General features: G+C 34.9%; 3 protein-coding genes across 14 annotated transcripts; all 3 read left to right on the top strand.

The window, feature by feature from the left end:
* The first annotated feature begins 864 nt into the window (after positions 1-864).
* Positions 865-2,997, top strand: LOC18013675 (transcription factor FAMA). The gene is made up of 4 exons (XM_006418759.1): positions 865-882; positions 992-1,591; positions 1,672-2,085; positions 2,908-2,997. Exons 1-4 carry the CDS (start codon positions 865-867, stop codon positions 2,995-2,997), a joined length of 1,122 nt encoding a protein of 373 aa, XP_006418822.1.
* A 2,071-nt stretch (positions 2,998-5,068) lies between these two features.
* Positions 5,069-5,761, top strand: LOC18013676 (glycine-rich protein 5). The gene has a single exon (XM_006418760.2). The coding sequence runs from the start codon at positions 5,145-5,147 to the stop codon at positions 5,544-5,546; it is 402 nt and encodes a 133-aa protein (XP_006418823.1). The 5' UTR covers positions 5,069-5,144; the 3' UTR covers positions 5,547-5,761.
* An 892-nt stretch (positions 5,762-6,653) lies between these two features.
* Positions 6,654-17,583, top strand: LOC18013775. 12 transcript variants are annotated; one of them, XM_024153460.1, is made up of 19 exons: positions 6,654-6,796; positions 6,881-6,995; positions 7,564-7,645; positions 7,934-8,024; positions 8,107-8,282; positions 8,372-8,824; positions 9,162-9,257; positions 13,649-13,733; positions 13,817-13,919; positions 14,075-14,138; positions 14,316-14,417; positions 14,523-14,587; positions 14,716-14,814; positions 15,582-15,661; positions 15,734-15,950; positions 16,114-16,169; positions 16,593-16,721; positions 16,836-17,019; positions 17,266-17,583. In XM_024153460.1, exons 6-19 carry the CDS (start codon positions 8,758-8,760, stop codon positions 17,419-17,421), a joined length of 1,503 nt encoding a protein of 500 aa, XP_024009228.1. In that variant the 5' UTR covers positions 6,654-6,796; positions 6,881-6,995; positions 7,564-7,645; positions 7,934-8,024; positions 8,107-8,282; positions 8,372-8,757; the 3' UTR covers positions 17,422-17,583. The 12 variants fall into 12 exon arrangements, 3 of the variants coding, with proteins under 3 accessions (XP_024009228.1, XP_024009229.1, XP_006418827.2); XM_024153461.1 differs by having other exon boundaries at positions 6,881-6,989; XM_006418764.2 differs by having other exon boundaries at positions 8,372-8,723; positions 17,266-17,582.
* Positions 17,584-19,165: the final 1,582 nt, after the last annotated feature.

Here is a 19,165-nt window from a genome sequence, read left to right on the forward strand (position 1 = left end):
AAATCTAAGAAATCTTTACCCCAAGTTCCTCTAATATTTAATATTTACATAATGAAATCACAAAAGTGTCTACATAATAATTTATATATATATAAATATATTATTAAGAATATACACTAATTATTAAGGAAACTAATATATCAAAAATTATTTAACATTTAACCAAAAAAACTAACCAAATAAGAAGATAGGGTGAATGGGTTTTAAATAAGTATTAATTCATGTATTTTAATGCAGATAAAAAAATGTTATAATGTAAACTTGGTACCATCGGTTTGGTTAATCAAATCTTTCTAGATACTTCGGTTTAGGCTGATAACAAAAAAAAAGTTATAATATTATGATTTATTAATTTGTGAACTTAATCATCGTATACAAACAACTTACTAAGAATCTACATATTTAAAAACTTTTTTATATATAGTTTATATGTGTGTGTATATGGGAGCTTATTCGTGATTTCTATATTACTATATATAGGGGAGCTCATTTGTGACTTCTCAAGACAGAAAGCTCCCACTCACTCTTTCGCCTTTTGCTACTCTTGGATGTCTTATGTTTCAAACACATTCTCTCGTAAACCCTAGTAAAACCATACAAGGTCAGCTGTCTTTTATTTAATCATCCCATACTAAACTAGTTATAATGTGTGTGTTGTAGTTAATCGTTAAATATTTATATAGAGATACATTTAATTATATGCATATTGTAATGCATGTATTTTGCCTTCGTACGTTTGATCTTAACTTATTCTAAACGTACGTGTGTTTTTTCTTTTTCTTTCATGTTTATGTTTTCAACTGACTCCGAAGCTCATGGATTGTTGTCGTTAGGTCAAGGAGTTAACAAGTACGAAGAATAGCAATGAATAAAGATTACTCGGTACGTACGTTTTCCCATATCTCAATCATTAATTTCTTCTCATATATATATATATATATATATATATATATATATTTACAAATTTATGATATGATTCAATTCCTCTCAGGCTCCGAGTTTTTTCGGTCAAGTCTTAGATGGCAATGACGATAACAGTGCCTGTATGATAGACTATACGTTCAATACAAACCTTCAACAACAAAAGCAATCGATGCCACAACAGCAACCGCATCAACTAGTGTCCCATTCTTTAGATGAAATGAGCTTTGCAGACGTGATGCACTTCGCGGACTTCTGTCCGAAACTGGCGTTGAGCCAGACCAGGAACCTTGACGATCAAGAAACCAGGATTGACCCGGTTTACTTCTTGAATTTCCCAGTCTTGAACGGAAAGATAGAAGATCATAACCAAACCCAACATCTCATATCTTCTCAAGGAGGTGAGTGTGGAGGAAACAAAGGCAACGATGACCATAACTCCGTGCAACTCCATTTTATTGGAGGGGGAGACGAAGAAGATAAGGAGAACAATAATGTTACGACAAAGGAAGTGAGGAGAAAGAGGAAGAGAGCTAAAATAAGCAAGACCAGCGAAGAAGTTGAAAGCCAAAGAATGACTCATATCACGGTCGAGAGGAACCGTAGAAAGCAAATGAACGAGCATCTACGTGTCCTCAGGTCCCTTATGCCTGGCTCCTACGTTCAAAAGGTATGACATTCATTATCAAAAATTATATCAATACATCTCACACTATATCTAAATCAAACTAATGTTAATGTATACGTCAGGGAGACAAAGCGTCTATCATAGGAGGAGTAATAGAATTTGTAAGAGAGCTCGAGCAACTTCTACAATGTCTAGAATCACAGAAGCGTAGGAGAATCTTGGGAGAATCCGTTCATAGCCAAATAGGGGACATGACCACACCAAAAAATGTGGCAGCTAACCAAACTCAAATCGAAAATGTAACCGAGCTAGAGGGCGGAGGAGGGCGGAGGGAGGAGACGGCGGAGAACAAGTCGTGTTTGGCTGACGTGGAGGTGAAGCTACTAGGGTTTGACGCCATGATCAAGATACTTTCAAGAAGAAGACCAGGACAACTGATCAAGACTATAGCTGCCTTGGAGGATCTTCATCTCTCTATCCTTCACACTAACATCACTACCATGGAACAAACCGTCCTCTACTCCTTCAATGTCAAGGCAAGTTTCACTTGCTTACATTATAGTCATAGGCGCTTAGATATATTATGCATATGAAGTTTCTTGAGCGCATATACTTATGGTTAGATTGCTTACAATTACCTTAATGTGTTTTAGTAAACAAGAAGGGGCAAAAACAAATAGTCTTGTGGTTTCGTCAAGTCATTGGGTTGGACAGCAGAACATTTCACTAGGTGGATGATTGCATGTTCGAAAATTAAAATGAAGTATGGTACTCGGCTTTCCTAGATGGACACTAGTCATAAATGACAATTTTAAAAATATTTGATTACTATATTGTTTTGCCATAGTAGGCATTTACTATGGAATATTAGCATATTCGTTCTTAGAATTTTGGAGGCTAAGACTAATGAAAGCGAAAGAAATTAGACGTTTTATAAATTTTGTAATACATTATGGGTATTAAAAATTGATATAAAATATGTTTTCCAAAATATTATAAGATAATTAATGAAAGGGAGTTTTTTAAATTCAGTAAAGGTAGTACTAAAAATTATGTTTTCCCATTATAGCAAATAATTAAAAAAATTGAGGCCAAAATTTTTGCAAAATATTAAAGGGCCTAAAGAAAATGTTTTTCATTTGTTCATTAGCTGGACATTATCATGAAGATAAGTCTTGTTGTAAAGTATATGTCGTAGTGGTAAAACTTACTCTTGCGGCTTTTGTTTTTGTGAAATTTCTTGTTCGTCGATTTAGTTAACAAAATCCTTTTAATTTAGAAGTACATGTCACCAAAAAAAAAGAAGTAAATGTAGCAACTGATAAAGGCTAACAAGATGTGGGGTAAAACATGTGCAGATTACAAGTGAGACGAGGCTTACGGCAGAAGACATAGCGGGCTCCATCCAACAAATCTTTAGTTTTATTCATGAAAATACCATAATTTAAGGATTTATATATTTGTCCTATTTTAATATTATTTCGATTAAAGATGCTTTTAATAAGTTTATGTTAGTGACCTTCTTTTTTTTTTTTTGGTCAGATCGTGTTCCTTAGAAACAAAAATGTATGTTGGATGCATGTTGGATGTCTTTTTGTTTTATTTGATTTTTTACCTTTTTACAGTTCTTAATAATTTCTTTTTGTTTAGATAATTAAATTTAATATATCTTGTGACATTTTTATTAAATTAGTTTTAAGTGCTAAATGTTGAAACAGTCTTAATGTTTTATAAATGCATGAAACCCAATGTCTATTAAATGAACAGGAGTTTTGAATGTACGGCAGCAATTTTTACTACCACACATTCAGAAGTCACCATTTATGTGTACATGTTTTTACTACCAAACAGTAGTTAATAACTTAATATACACAAATGAAATATGATAAGCATCATTAACCCAGTAACCCTTATAGATTTCTTATGTATTTTTTCGTATCAAATTTTGATAAAAAGCTGTAATAAAAAACGTTTTTAACGTTCTTAAATAAGAAACAATTCTTAACTAAAACTTTAATTATTTTAATCGAAAATATTATTAAAAGATATCATTAGATATTTGCGTTAATAATGATCTAAGCATCGGTTTTTAGCTTATAATTAATTTTTTATTTATTTTAAATACTTTTACCACCTAAGAACCTCTCTAAGAATTTTGGATTGGAGATAGTTTAGGTAGTCTAAAAAGGTTTTAATTTTTTTTTTGAAATATATATTTATAATTATAAGAATTTGGAAAAAGCTGAATTTGTAGGATAACTAAAAAACAAACTAAAATTAAGAATATAACACTTTAAAAAATTATTAGGTGAGTTAACCATGACTTCAGGAAATAGAGGATAGCCTTATTTTCTCTTGAAGATAAGTATGTGTCATTCTACATAGATAGTCTTCACGCTTGAACTAGACAGATTGATACTGGTGAATGAAAGTATTTTATCTATATACATAATTATATATATATATCATGTGGCTCTTAATTGGACCAATAAGCCATACATCCAATGACAAAAAAAAAAGTGTCCTCGGTAACCGTCATTTCCTCGCTGAATAAAATTAGACGATACAAGAGGTACGTGCAACGATCTTTCATACCAAATTGACCTCTACATTCTTCTTCTAATGTTTGTATTCTTTCGCAGTGTGGCTATTTTTGTCACAATGGAAGCATTTCAAATTTTTTTTTTTTTGTATTTTCTTTTACATTTTGACCTACTCCTACTAGAATTGCTTACACCACATTTCGTTGATGAAAAAAACTTAGCTCTTGGTGATGAATCTAGTACTCACATGACTTTGTCAAAAAGTAAATATAAGAGATAAATTCAATATTTTGCTCCTTCTAAAGTGTCTTTTACCTGTAAATGTTTTCCCTTCTTCGCCGTATGGCCAAATACGTTTAGCTTTGTTGCCTTTTACTAGTTTTACTATGAAAAAAAAAAGAGTAAAAAGCTGAAAATTGTTTCCCTCAAAAAGACCATCATAAATTTACCTGAAAAACCCGCCGTTTGTCTTGGAAGAAGATGGGATGTGAAAAAAGTGAAGTTAACGAAGGTGAAGCAAAAAATGGTTAATAACTAATGTTTCTCCAATGTGTTATAGACAATAAATTGTCTTCAGACTACTGATAAAGTACTGTTTAATTTCAAGTGGGTCAGTCTCTGCTCTTCACACAGAGCATTTTGGAATTCGGATTTGGACTTTATATTAGCGTCATAATGTCATAGTCAAACTAATAAAACTACTCCGCTACGAAGTTGATAAATTGTATCAAGCAATAGTTTCTTGTAAATCGATCAGAGTCACGAGCTACGAAGTAACGAAGCCCCTATACACATAACAAGTACATTTTCCCATAAAAGAGGACTGTCCTTACCAATAATCTTTGAGGACAAGACATTAAACTCATTCATTTTCTTCAATTTATGTCTCTAAAATCTAATTTATTACCCTCAACTGTAATCTGTACCTCTAATTCCTTCTTCTATATAATCTATCCTATTCCATGCATGCATGCATTCAAACCAAACCATAAAAACATCTCTCAACTTAGATCTGATCTTTTCTAAACAATCGAACGTGCGCAAAAAACAAAATGGCTATGAGGTTCTCATCATCGCTCACCAACCTCGTGCTTCTCTTTGCAGCTACGTTGCTTTTGGTCCAGGCAAGTGCTCGCAATTTGCAAGAATCTCAGACTCCTCTGCCTCTCCATGGAGCCACTGCTCCAACCAAAGCTGAGTCTCCTACCGTCAATGCACCTCTCGAAGACCGTAAGAATTTCATAGTCGGTGGTGCGGCCGGAATAGGTGGATTCATGGGGATGCCAGGTGGTGGAAGTAGTGGGACCGGTTTGACATTGCCACTCCCGACCGGTACGCCGCCGCTTCTTGGTGGGTCCTTTGGTGGTTTGGGCGGTGCAATGGGCTTTCCTGGTGGTGAAGCTAATGGAGGTGGCTCTGTTCCAAGATCGGGAAGTGGTTTGGTGTCTCCGTGAGAAAGAGAAATAAGATGATTTGGTCTCTAGCTTTTAATAAGGCGTGTGTTTTTGTTTCTTTTATGTGTTTTTAGTTTCGATCATCATCGTTCTTGTTGTATGTTTCTTCTGTGTGTTCTCGTCTTTGGTTGGTTTTCTCATCATCGGTTTATGATGGTTTAATGTTGTGTGTTTCCTTGCTTATTATCTTTAATAATTTCTGGTTTTTAGTTAAATCGTGTGGTATATTTTATGACACATACTACTAATTAACGTGACCATGTTTGATTAAAAAAAAAAGGTGAGCGTATATGAATGAGAATATTGGCGAGAGAGGACGGAAGAAAGTGATAAAAAATGTGTAAAATCTTACAATTTAAAATTTTAAATAGGTATAACATTATTCAATGATTCAATCGTCTCCCACCGTTAAGGTCTCTTGTCGTCATTTCGTGACCGTTGAATTAAAACTATAGTAAAAATTATAGCAAAATTCTGAATGGATTATTTAACAAAAAATATTATAGGATGGATTGATTATTATTTTAAAAATATATAATTCTAATTATTCCATTTGTAATCAGTTCTGTAATCTGCCATCAATTAACAAAAAAAAAACGGTATTTTGTAATGTCCGTTTATCCATGATCCGACCCGGAATAAAATAAAACACAAATTTAACAAAACCGAATTAACAAAGCCCAATCCGATACCAAACCTTTAACCGAAAACAGGTTTGGATTTGGAAATTGGTCAAAATTAAAAATTGTGAAGTCAAAATTGATTTGGGGATTGGTCAATTTCCTATTTGAACGGTTCTGTGTCACGAGAACGAGCAAGTCCTGTTGCGAGCAGGTCGTGTTTGTTGCAGTAGCAGGTCGCCATGGATGATGATGATTATAATCTCGCCATTGTTACGAGGTAATTGTCGTTTTCATGGTGTTTTGATTTCTCTCTTTGTGAAATACCGCTGTTATGAGTATTTTTTTGGTTATTTTTTGTTACAGGATTTTTCTCTATCCTCTGGTTTATCTTGGTTTAGTAGTTATATTAATTACGGTTTGTAATTCCGGTTCATAAAACTTTAATCACGCTATATGTAAGGCTCTTTGGCCAAATATGAGAATCAATCAGAACATTTTATTCCCAAATCTTATCTTCTCTCTGAATCATCATCATCTTCCTTTCCACCTGAATCTGGAGCTCCGAGGTGATCTCTTCTTATCCATAGATCATCTTCTAGCCCTCATTCTCCTTTCCCCGAGCTCTAGGTGAGCTTCTGGATCGGATTTATCGGTTACACGCGAGATTTACTGTTTCATTTTTCATATGAAATTTTTGGTTTGTTGTTTCAGTGATGGTAACATTGAGAAAGATGATGAAAACGTTGGAGCAGAAAGTTGAATCAAAAAGGTGATTATAACGTGAATGGAGAAGAAAATGGAGATGAGGCAGCCGAGAATGGTAAAGGTAACATCAGTGAAGATTTGATGTGCTAAGGATAGCTTTATTTTGAAATTAGTATGTTAATCTAGCTTCAATCTTCTATCTGCCATGGATACTGCTTCCACTGATAGAATGCTTTCGAGCGAGAAATGTGTAGGGTTATCAATGGTTATGCATTTCTGGTTCATGAATTGAATTTGTAATATTGAGTTGGTATAAAGTTTCTATCTTCTGGCTGATGAGATTTCCTGGAGCTGGAGTACTAATGTAACTAGGTGGTTTTCAGATGCTATGATCTTTAATATGATTTGCGTTGTTATACATGATGTTTCTGTTTTTTTTTTTTTTTAAATTGATTTCTGTTTTCGTGATCTTGTACTTGCCTATATAATTGACAATAATTCTGACATATGTTGATGTACCAATTTGGCTGATGAGCTAACAAACATTGGGAATTTTCACTCTGCTCTCAAATACTATTTATTAGCAATCAGTGAACCTGTGAATGTAAAGAGACAACCAGTTGTGCTCCATTTTTTTTTGTTTTCTTGCAACTTTTGCTTCATAACTAGTTTTGTGGTTTTCCTTGTAGAATGGCTATGTGTTTGTGAAAGTTGCTCGCTGTTATATGTCATTGGAGAAACGAGAAGAGGCCGTTGTTTTCTATTACAAAGGTACTTTCCTAATTTTCGTTTAGTTAGAGTTCGAATTAGTTGTTGTGTATATGTGTTTTCTAGAATGGAAGAGTTTTAGATACATATATCTCTAGCTCCCTCTTGTCAAGCGTAAAAGATACAAAAATATGTCCATAGTTAATTGCATGGGATGTTTTGAGAAGGTCTCTTAACCTCAAAATCTTTTACGATTTTCTCTGTCTTGCAAATTAATAATGTGTGTCTATTGTATTGTCAGTTTCTCATTTGCTTTTATTTCATTATGTTGCTGACTGAAATTCCCCTCAGCTTTACATGAACTCAGTGATCCGGTTGATCCATAACTGCAACCTCCATATCGTTTGAATGCCTGGAACTGCTATTACAAAGTAATTTCAAGGTATACAGGGCGACAAATTTCACTCTTGTAAACCCGGTCATAGTTTGGACTATGAATATATCAATATTGTTATTATGTGCAGACTGAAGCTAAGTTCATGCATCACTTACGAAGCAAGTACAGAGATTGCGTACCTGCGTATTCTGATTGCTGGTCATCATTTCACCGAGACAAGCCGACATCAAGATGCTGCAAGAGAAAAATACCTCGAAGCATATTAACTAATGCCCGATAGCCCCTTGATTAACCTCTGTGTAGGTAAGCAAGCATGTTTCTCTTTGGCTTTTCCCGAGTTACCTAATCAGTTAGATAGAGTTTCTCACCTTTTCTATCTTCTTTTTTTTTAGGAGCTGCTTCAATCAACTTAGCCCTCGGTTTTCGACTTAAGAACCGGCTTGAGTGTCTTGCTCAAGGCTTTGCATTTCTATACAACAATCTTAGAATCTGCAGTAACAACAGTCGAGAGGCGTTGTATAACGTTGCTCGGGGGTATCAGCACGTAGGGCTTGTGACTCTTGCGGCTTCATACTACGACAAGGTTTTAGCGGTTTACGAGAAAGAATATCAGATGCCGAAACTCCCTAACGGAGATCCAAATGTTGCGGAAGAGCGTAAACCTATTAACTGTGACCTACGCAAAGAAGCTTCCCACAGTCTGCATTTGATCTATAAGCACAGTGAAGCATTTGATCTCGCGAGGCAAGTCTTAAAGGATCACTGCACTTTCTGAGATATGTTAAGCACAATGCACGAATCATCCGTGCTCTATTTTTCATGTCTTCATAAAACCCTTAATTTTGGTAAAACTCTAGCTGCCTGAGATATATATTATATAGTTTTATGTAATATATCTTTTGAGATTGGATCAAGACTAGTGTTTAGGTCTGTTATTATGGTGTAAGATAGAGATATAAGTTGAAAACTTTGACATTCTTATGTTAGAATGAGATTTTCATTGATTCATAAAACTCTCTTGTTCATGTTTTACATAGTTTTAACAAAAAAAACCTAAAAAAAAAAAATACAAAACCTGTTTAACATCTCTGTTCATCTAAGATCTGATTAGGTTCAGTTTTGTTGTTTTCCTTCACTTTTTTCCTGTGGCACCTTGTGAAGTGGAATCTCTTTGCTTTGCAGTGTTCTCTTCAAAGGCTTGCTTCCAGACAGGTTTCCATCTTTCCCGAGCAATGATGACCTTAACTAGTTGCTGCCTTAACCGACGTAAGATCACAGGTAAAGCCTTCTTGTGGTTGTGTCTCACAATCTCAGACATATCTCCACCATATAGCATTTCGATGCATCTGTAGAACTTTACTCCAAGATCTTCCAATCTCATCTCTCCGCTCATAACTTTCTGAGCTCTCTCCATTGCACTACTCAGAGTTTCCATCAACATATCAGCCTCAAACATATCGTTTTCGCATCTCGCCATTGCTAATTCGTAACCGGTTAGTTTCTTTTGTCTCGAAAAACCTTCAAATCTTATCAGACAGCACTCGTTGTTCAGTTCCTTTTCTGAGACCGGAGACTGTTCCTCCTCATGGATAAGCCTATAGCTTGGTGTCAAATCTGTTTCATTCAGAGACCTCTTAACAATCTGTTTATTCGAGTCCTTTACAAGAACCTCTTGCAAGATTCGTCCCTTGAAGGAATCATCTTCTTCCGCGTTTTCTTGAATCTTTTGATTACCATGAAGATAAGGATCTTCTTTCAGGTTCTCAACCTTAATCTCAAGATGATTCGCCTCGTCGTCTTCAATCTTTGGATTACGTCGAAGAAGATGGTGATCATCTTCTCGAATTTCACCTTCTTCAATGTCGCTAACTTCACCTTCTTCTTTTTGAGACTTATTGCCGCAGAGAAAGTCTGTGAAGCGTCGATGAAGAAACTCGTTTTTCGCGAACAGACGAAGAAGAGATTTAATGACTTCGCTCTTTTCGATTCTGCGGTGCCTAAAGTCTCTCAACAAGGATGTGGTCTTCTGCAAATCCTGTGGGTTTAATCTCTCTTTGAAGATACTCCATAACTCAAGCACGTTCTGCTTCACCATCGCTTCTCAATCGCCTTCAAGTTTCTTTTTTTTTTTTTTCCTTTTTTTCTTCCTTGTTACACACGCGACTCCTTTTTTATTAACGTTATATAGTTTTAAATTAACCAATATAATTCAGACGTCGAGAAAAAAAATTCTTGAAACTAACCCTAAAATTGTTTAAAGTCCGGTTCGGTAACTGAACGCTAGACGCTAGCGATTGGTATTATAAACTGAACCGGAGCTGCAGTAAATCTTAATTTCCTGGGTCTGATTGACTAAAAGTTTAATTAGGGGGCTTAATGTTAAGAGAACTAAACTCTAGGAGCGGTTTTTTTAAAGGTTTTGTCTTCTCCCATTTCAAAATTGAAATCGTCTGCTTTCGAATTTCAACTTCACCTTAGTCTGCGAAAATTCATCCCCAAGCAGAAAGCTTCCTGTCCATGGCGGATCTCTCGATGTCGAAGAGAATCGCAGGTCTTCTATTTATCTCTCGTATCTTCATTCCTCGATTTTTGTGCTGCTTGTTCATTTATTTGTCCGCATTTTTCACCCGCGTGAAAGAACTCGAGTTCCTTCACCGGAATCGCAGAGACGAACTTGGAGAATCGTGTTCTTCATCAGATTCCGAGACTCTTGGTTCCAGATTTTGCTCTTCAGCTTGAGGTCATTGCGAGTTTGTGAGCTAATTTTCTGGTTCCACATTTGTATGATTTTCGCCTTTTTGTTTTTGTGCAGTGAATTATATGTACAGGATCTCGAGAGATGGCTAATTTATGTTTCGGTTTAACCCAATTTTTTTTTTTTTTTGGAATTTGCATAGACAAAGGTGAAAGAGAAGAGTATTGCGATGTAGAAGAGATTTTTAAAAATATTTTCAGGTATACTTATCTGAAATTAGAGGTGAATTTTATTTACATGATCTCGATAAATGGCTGATTTATCCTTCATATTGTTGAAATTTCGTAGAAAAAGGTGTAAGAGATTGTTGAAGAAGAGTACTGTGATGTTGATTCATGCTCTCAAATTACAAGTTTCAAGCTGGGATGATTAGATCCCCTATTGCTCTGAACCCTTTCACAGTTTTCTTTTGAGTGTTTTGACAACTCCTTCCTCTGGGGAATGTTACAAGGATGTATCTGAACCAATAAGGAAATGAAGTGACGCCAAGAATCTATGAATCTCACAGATGATTAGTTGGACTAGTTGAAAAAGGAGATTCATTTCTGGGGTTTCATAAGAAATTGAATGTCTTTCTAAGTATTGTGCGGAAGGTTCAATATTAGCTTTCTTCTACTGATTTATGTAGAAAAGCATGGCATTCAAGTCCTATTATCTTTATAATTTGAGTCTTCTTATATAAATATGTTAGACTCTAGTGGGCTGGAATGGGATCTTGAAGGTCTTCTATTGTCTTATTTCATCTCAGGTAAATGTTCATTGCTCTTTTCTCAGTACTTTAACGAGAATCTACTGGGTTGAACTCATGATTTCCTTGTAGTTTCTCGGTAGAAGTTATTAGCTGGAATCAAAAGGCTTGTCTAAAGGGTTATGTGCGTCTCATTCTAGGATGTCTTCTGTCTTTTGCTGTTTAATTCTTAAAACTCCAAACTTTGCTACTTGACCGTGTAAAATGACTAGCTGCCTTGGAAACATATAATCTCAGGGTCTTGGATCAAGACTACTCTGAGTGTTTAGGTCTATTATGATGGTGTAATACAGATATAGCGAGATATAGATTTGGGATGAAAATTTAGAATCAGCTTTTCATTGATTCGTAAACCTATAGTATTGAAACATAAAAAACCAATAGAAAATATAATAACCTGATTCACATTTCTGTTCATCTAAAATCTGATTCAGTTAGTTTTGTTGTTTTCTTTCACCTTTTCTTGTGGCCTTGTGCAGTGGAACCTCTTTGCTTTGCAGTGTTCTCTTCCAAGACTTGTTTCCAGCCAGGTTTCCATTTTTCCCGAGCAACCATGAGCTTATCTAGTTGCTGCTTTAACCGAGGTAAGATCACAGGTAAAGCCTTCTTGTGGTCTTCTCTCACAATCTCAGACATATCTCCACGATATAGCATTTCGATGCATCTGTAGAACTTTACTCCAAGATCTTCCATTGTCATCTCTCCGCTCATAACTTTTTCCGCTCTGTCCACTGCACTTTTCAGAGCTTCCATCAACATATCAGCCTCAAACATATCGTCTTCGCATCTCGCCATTGCTTCTTGGTAATCGGTTAGCTTGCTATCTCCCGAAGCATCATCAAATCTCACCAGACAACACTTGTTGTTGTTCAGTACCGTGTCTGAGAAGGTACACACTTGTTCCTCCTCGGGAATAAGTCTATAGCTTGGTGTCACTCGTCCGTCTAACCTCTTAGACGTTCTCGTTCCCTTCAGAGACCTCTCGTTCGTGTCCGTCTCCAAGATTCTTCTCTTCTTTCCTTCGGAATTGAATTCATTGGTAACGTGTTTCTCACGCTCTCGCTTGTGAGAAACGTCGTGTTCTTTAACCCTAATCTGAGTAGTAGGTTGTTCTTTCGAGTTCCCATCTACTTTAGCCCTAATCGCAAGATAACCTTTTGGATCTTGTTGGATTTCACCTTCTTCAAGTTCGCTGTATTCAACGTCTTCTTCTTGACCTCGTTTCGCGAACGAAAGTTGAACAGATTTTCTGAATTCGCTGCGTGTGATTTTCTGCTTATCAAAGTCTTCGATCAAGGATTTTAACTCCAATGGATTCATTCTCTCACTGACGAACTTACCGAGAGTGATTATCTTACTTAACTCATCATTGTCGTTCTCCATCGCTTTTAAATCGCCTTCCACCTTTCTCTCACTTTTGTTGTTGTTGTTTGTTTATGATTCTTTGTTACATATACAGAAAGATTTGAGACTCTCTTTTCTCTCTCTATATATATATAGTAAAAAAGGAAGATCTAAGGCTACTCCTATTCTTTCCTTTTTTTCTTTGATTATTTCCTTTTTGTCTCCTAACACAGGTGGGATTTTGATTAATTGTACCAAAAAAAAAAAATTGTCTCCCAAGTCCTAACACAGGTGGGATTTGGATTACTCATACAAATTTTTACCTTTTTAGACATTTTTAAAAAAAAAACAGATAGAGTAAAAGAGAATTTTACTAAATTATGAAATTGGGTGAGACGAACATCAGCCTCTTATTAAAAGAGCCAAACAGTATATTCTTCCACAGTCTTTATGAAATTTATTAATCTATAAGGACTTCTTATTTTTGGATTTAAAAAAAAAGACTTTTTTTTGGTTTTAAAATCAAATATATAATGACTTAAAAAGCTAATTCAGTCACATCTTTCTCGTAAACTGAATAAATCAAGTCCGGTTCAATACATAAACAGACCGATTGGTGATAAACTGAACCGGAATTGCATCGAGTTTAATTCTATGGGTCTGATTGACTCAGAAAAACAATTTGGGGGTTGAATGTTAAGAGAAGTATAACCTAGTGGCGATTTTCCAAGGTTTTGTTTCTCTTTCGCCTTTCCCATTTGAAAATTGAAATCGCTGCTATCAACTTTCAACTTCACTTCTACTCTCTCTCACTTGTAACAGTAGCGCGAAAACTCATCCTCAAGCAGAAGCCTCCTGCAATGGAAGATACCCACGAAGGATCTATCGATCTTCAAGAGATTCGCAGGTTTTCTATTTCTCTCTCGTCTGTCAATTCCTCGAATTTTGTGCCGGTTGTTCATTCATTTATTTGTCCGTATAATTTTTCAGCCGCGTGAAAGAGCTCGAGTTCCTTCGCCGGAATTGCAGAGACGAACCACGTCCTTCATCGGATTCCGAGGCTATGGTCAAAGATTTTTCTCTTCAACTTGAGGTAACTCGGGAGTTTCAGAACCCTTTTCCCGTTTTTGTTTTTCGCATCTGTATAATTTCCGCCTTTCGTGGTTTGGAGTGAATTTATGATATAAATTGCGATAGATGGCTAAATTACGTTTCGGGTTTCTTCTCTGTGTTATTAAATTTGCGTAGACAAAAGTGAAAGAGATTGTTGAAGAGTACTGCGATGTTGATTTATTGGAATTCGAAGATTCAGGTATGCCTCTTGTATTCTCTCAAAATTTGAAGCTTGGTGATAGATACTTCAAGGATGAGATGCTAACTGGTTCCTGGGAAATTAAGACTAGATAAAGAAGTATATATATTTGATGAAATATAATTTCTGTGAGCCAATAACGAAATTAACTGATGCGAAAAGATGTTAATCTCACAGATGCTTACTTGGAGTACTTGAGGAAGGAGCTTCATTCTGTGGAGGCTGAAAGTGCTAAGGTTTCTGAAGAAATTGAACGTCTTTCTAGCTCTCATGCCGAAGGTTTGATATTTGATTTCTTGTGCTGATTTCATATGTATAATAAGTATGGCATCAAGGTTCTTTTATCTTTATTTTTAATATGAGTTTTCTTTATGAATTTGTTAGACTCTAGTAGGCTGGATAGGGATCTTGAAGGTCTTCTACTGTCACTAGATTTTCTGTCATCTCAGGTTATTTAATGATCATTATGAATTACTTGCTTTGACAATAATTTGACTGGTTTGAATGCTCCAGTTAAAGTTTTTTTTTGCTGGACTCAGAAGACTTATGTTTAGGTGTTATGTGATTCTCAATTTAGGAAGTGCAGAAATCAAAAGAGAATCCACCATCTACCAGCTCAATGGAAAGATGTGATGCGTCGACTTGGATTGATGTGAATGATGATGAGAAATTTAAGGTGCGTGGTTTTAAAGTTTTGTTTCTAGGAGAAGAAGCTTGGGTGTGTGTGTGTGAACATATAAACTAATGTCTCAACAAAATTTTATACCTTTTAAAATATAGTCTTTCCAGTCAGTCCAACTCTTGCTTGGCCTGATTGATAAGATCTAATGTGGCAGAAAGTACTTTCCTTTTCAATACTCAAAGGTTAAGAGTCTTGATGCACGGGTACGGCAATTTGTACACGTCTCCGAAACGTTTCGGGGACGGGTACTGATTGGGGACGGGTACTGATTGGGGACGGCTCGGAAACGTTTTCGAGGAAATTGGGGACGGGTTATATTAATATAAAATTTCTCCTAATATTAATGATTAGGAGTGGTTATTTCCCGTAGTAGTACAGTATTTGTGGATTTAGGAGATGATAAAACTCTCTGGAAGTATTAAAAACAAAAATTTAGCCCAATTGTATGTATATTATTTCGGTATATATGTATGCTTGACGTATCCATAGGGCCGTACCCGTTCCCGTATCCGTTCCCGTTCCCGTTCCCGTCCCAGTTTCCCGACCCCGTACCCGTGTGCAGTGCAGGTTAAGACTTAACATCAAAAAGACATCTATTTTCCAGAAGTTTGGGTGCTCATTTTTTCTGCTTGCTACTGCTTGTCTTCATGTTGTTTTATGTTGTGCAGAGATTTGTTCATATTCGGTTTTAATAGAAAAAGATTAGAGCTGTACCACTTCTCTGCATAGTCTTAATACACCCTTTTTCACATTATTTTCAGATGTTTGAACTTGAGAATCAGATTGAGGAGAAAAGGAGGATTCTCAAGTCATTGGAAAATCTTGATTCTGTATGTAAGAGGTAAATGAAAGGTGCTTTCAGATTTACATCCTACCCTGTCTTTGTTTGGGTTCTTCACTTTTCTACTGTCAGGTTTGATGCTGCAGAACAGGTTGAGGACGCATTGACAGGCTTGAAGGTGCTTGAGTTTGATGGAAACTTCATTAGGCTCCAACTGCGAACATATATTCCAAAACTAGATGGCTTGCTTGGACAGCACAAACTTTTACACAATACTGAGCCATCTGAATTGATCCATGAATTGCTAATTGATCTTAAGGATAAAACTACAGAGATTACAAAAGTTGAGGTAAGAACAAGCCTCTGAGTTTCATTGCTGGCTTGTTTAAGTTTTAATATTGCTTATGTTTAAGAACACGCCTCTTAAGGACAAAACTACTAAATAAGTGTATATGTTTGTTGCTTCCCGTCCCTTTCCGTGAATAAAATCGAAATGTGCTTTTCTTCCTCAGATGCTTCCAAACGATGTATACATTGGAGACATCACAGACGCTGCTGATTCTTTCAGGTTTGTGCCTCTTGGTGTTATCTTGAAATTTTGGCTACTTAAATTTTCAGGCTAATTAGGAATCAGAGACAATAAGATGATATAAGCCTATTTATTCTTGTTACCAAGAGCCTTCGATTTGATAACTTTGGTTTTCAAAAGGTTACTCAGCTTCTGGCTTGAGTGTTCCCAGTTGTATGTACCATTTCAACCACATGGCAAGAAAACCTAGGTTCTGTGATTCGGTATATGAATTTTGCATCTATAGCCTTTTGCCTCATTAGAATCTCCTAATCTAAGATATGTATCTGCATCCAACCTCTAGATCTGGATTTCATTTTTCAACAGTTTGAATTAATGTCTAAGCAAAAGATGGTATCCTTTAATGCTGAGTCACATCAGCGTCAGTTACCAAAGTTGCCATAACATATCTTAAAACTGCAGGCAGATAAGGTTACACTCTGCATTGCTAGACACAAGATCTTCACTCCAGTGGCTTGTCGCCAAGGTGCAAGAAAGAATTATTACGACGAATTTAAGAAAACATATTGTGAAAAGTTCGAAAACAATCAGGTTAGCGTTTCCTTTCCAATAGCTTGAGAGCTGAATATTTTTCCTAGGGAAACTAATGTCTTTGAGTTGTTTGAGAAAGCCAATGCACTGCATGATCTATGAATCATTTGACAGGCACACGTTTGAATACTACGACAAAGATGAGACAATTGTGGCTCATATAACCGGAGGTATCGATGCATTTTTAAAAGTCTCTGTTGGTTGGCCATTGCTGAGTACTCCATTGAAGCTTACATCTCTCAAGAACTCTGACAATCAGTCAAATGGAATTTCGCTGAGCTTAATCTGCAAAGTTGAAGTAAGACCGTTTATCTTTGAATTCAACACTTCTCGGTTTTACAATTTGCACCATAAGAAAACTTTTGTTTGCTAAAAGCAATAGTTACTTTCTTCTCTCTGGTTATTGATGTTAGTCACATTTGATCTCTCAAATCGAACATGTAAGATAGTTTCACATGATTAAGCCACTGATTTGACATTGAGCAAGTTTTCTGGTTTTGATATAAGCTTAACGATTTATATCTTGATCTAATACATTTGTCAGGAGCTAGCGAATTCCTTGGATTTACAGACCCGACAAAACTTATCAGGCTTCATGGATGCTATTGAGAAAATACTTGTACAGCAAACTCGTGAGGAACTCCACTCCAATGATTCTCCCACAAGTAGGGGGGCCACTGAAGACGTAAAGAAACATTAGCCTATGTCACTTAATTTTCTCTATGTAAAAGTTAGAAATCAAATTTAAAAATATATTATTATATTCGGTCTATGCTAAGTTTTTATTCCTGAGCTTTGATCACCAAATTACTACTCATACAGTATCTCGAAACTTTTTTTATGATCACAACATAAAGTCTTAGGTCAATAAATAGCTATTACGTCTATATTTCTTCTCGTTCTTTTAATTTTTGTTTTTTGTATGTATTCAGACATTCAATCTTTTTTCTTTTCTTTTTATCACGTAAAGTTATTGTTTTTCTACATTAATTGTGTTCACTATAGCCCATAGTTTAAATTTATTGTAAAATTAATTATAATCTATTTAGTTTTCTTGTTTTAGTTTTTTTTTGTTTAATGTATAATAAAAAGAACAGTTTTTAAAATATAAATATATGATTCTTAATCATATATATACTACATTTTCTACGTATAACCTATATATCTACAACATGTATAAAATTAGTTATGGTAACTATATAAACATAATCATATACAGTATCTAAATATATAATCATGTAACTAGTATAAGAGATCATCAAAAAAGAAAAAATAAAGGCAATTATCTTAAATAGACTAAAAAAAAGTAAAAATTGACAAATATAAGACATTCTTTGAAAAGCTATCATTCATTAAAGATGCAAATAACTCATTTTGCCTAATCAATTTATAACACGTGACTCTTCTTCTTTGCTAAAAAAATAAGAAATCAGAAAATATCGAATAGTCGCCATCAATAGTTACCAATTTATCATTGTCGGAATAATCGCCAGAGATAATCAGCATACTTGCACAGATTCTCATGTATTTTTGAGATTGTTTTTCTTAATGAAACACCAAAAAAAAAGCAACTTTTGTTATCTTTCAAAAAATATAATGTACATACACAAAAATCAAATCTTACTTACAATTCAGATCTTCATTCAAAATTGTTTATATTTTCATAAAGTATTCAATAGTTTGATGACTAAATAAATTATATGATAAGTATAATATGATGATTGGTCAAAATGTTATGTTCAAAAATAGTGCTTTAAAAACAAAAGGCCGATTGTAATTTCACTAATATATTTATGATTTCTGTAATAATAATAGTTGGACTTATCACTAGTAGCTTATAACCTCAAAAATCTTAAGCGCAATTAATGGGTGTTCAAACCGGTTAAAGCGTACCTGATATAACCCAATCAAAAGAAATTACTAAACTGATTTTTTAAAGCAAATGATTTCATTTTGCTATTTCACATGAAACTAAAATTATATATGGTAAAAGTAACACCATAACTTAGTCTCTTTCGAAAAGTTTTTGCAGTTTATCCACATTTTGACTTAACTTAATTTTTTTTTGGAGATTTCTGCGGTTTGTCTTCAGTTTAGATTTACATAACATTGTATTAATTTGTTTACTGCAACTCTTTGTTATAATACAATTGAAATTAATTTATGCCACACCAATCATATCTAATGATAGAGCTTGCTGCTTTATACTTAATGAAAGAACAAATATTACAAAAGATTAGACATGAAAATGCCAAACTTTATAACTTTTTCTGGTCCTCAAGTTGCCTTCCAATGTCAACATCTTTACTACATTATCTTATCATCCGCATATAGATATATATATATATATAATCATAATGTAATGTATGCACATTATAATTCATATTTAACATTATCCTCATACATGCATCTCTTCTTTTTCCACACCAACTTGTGCATATATA

The sequence above is a fragment of the Eutrema salsugineum genome, unplaced genomic scaffold, assembly GCF_000478725.1.
Source record: "Eutrema salsugineum unplaced genomic scaffold, Eutsalg1_0 scaffold_4, whole genome shotgun sequence".
Classification (NCBI taxonomy): domain Eukaryota; kingdom Viridiplantae; phylum Streptophyta; class Magnoliopsida; order Brassicales; family Brassicaceae; genus Eutrema; species Eutrema salsugineum.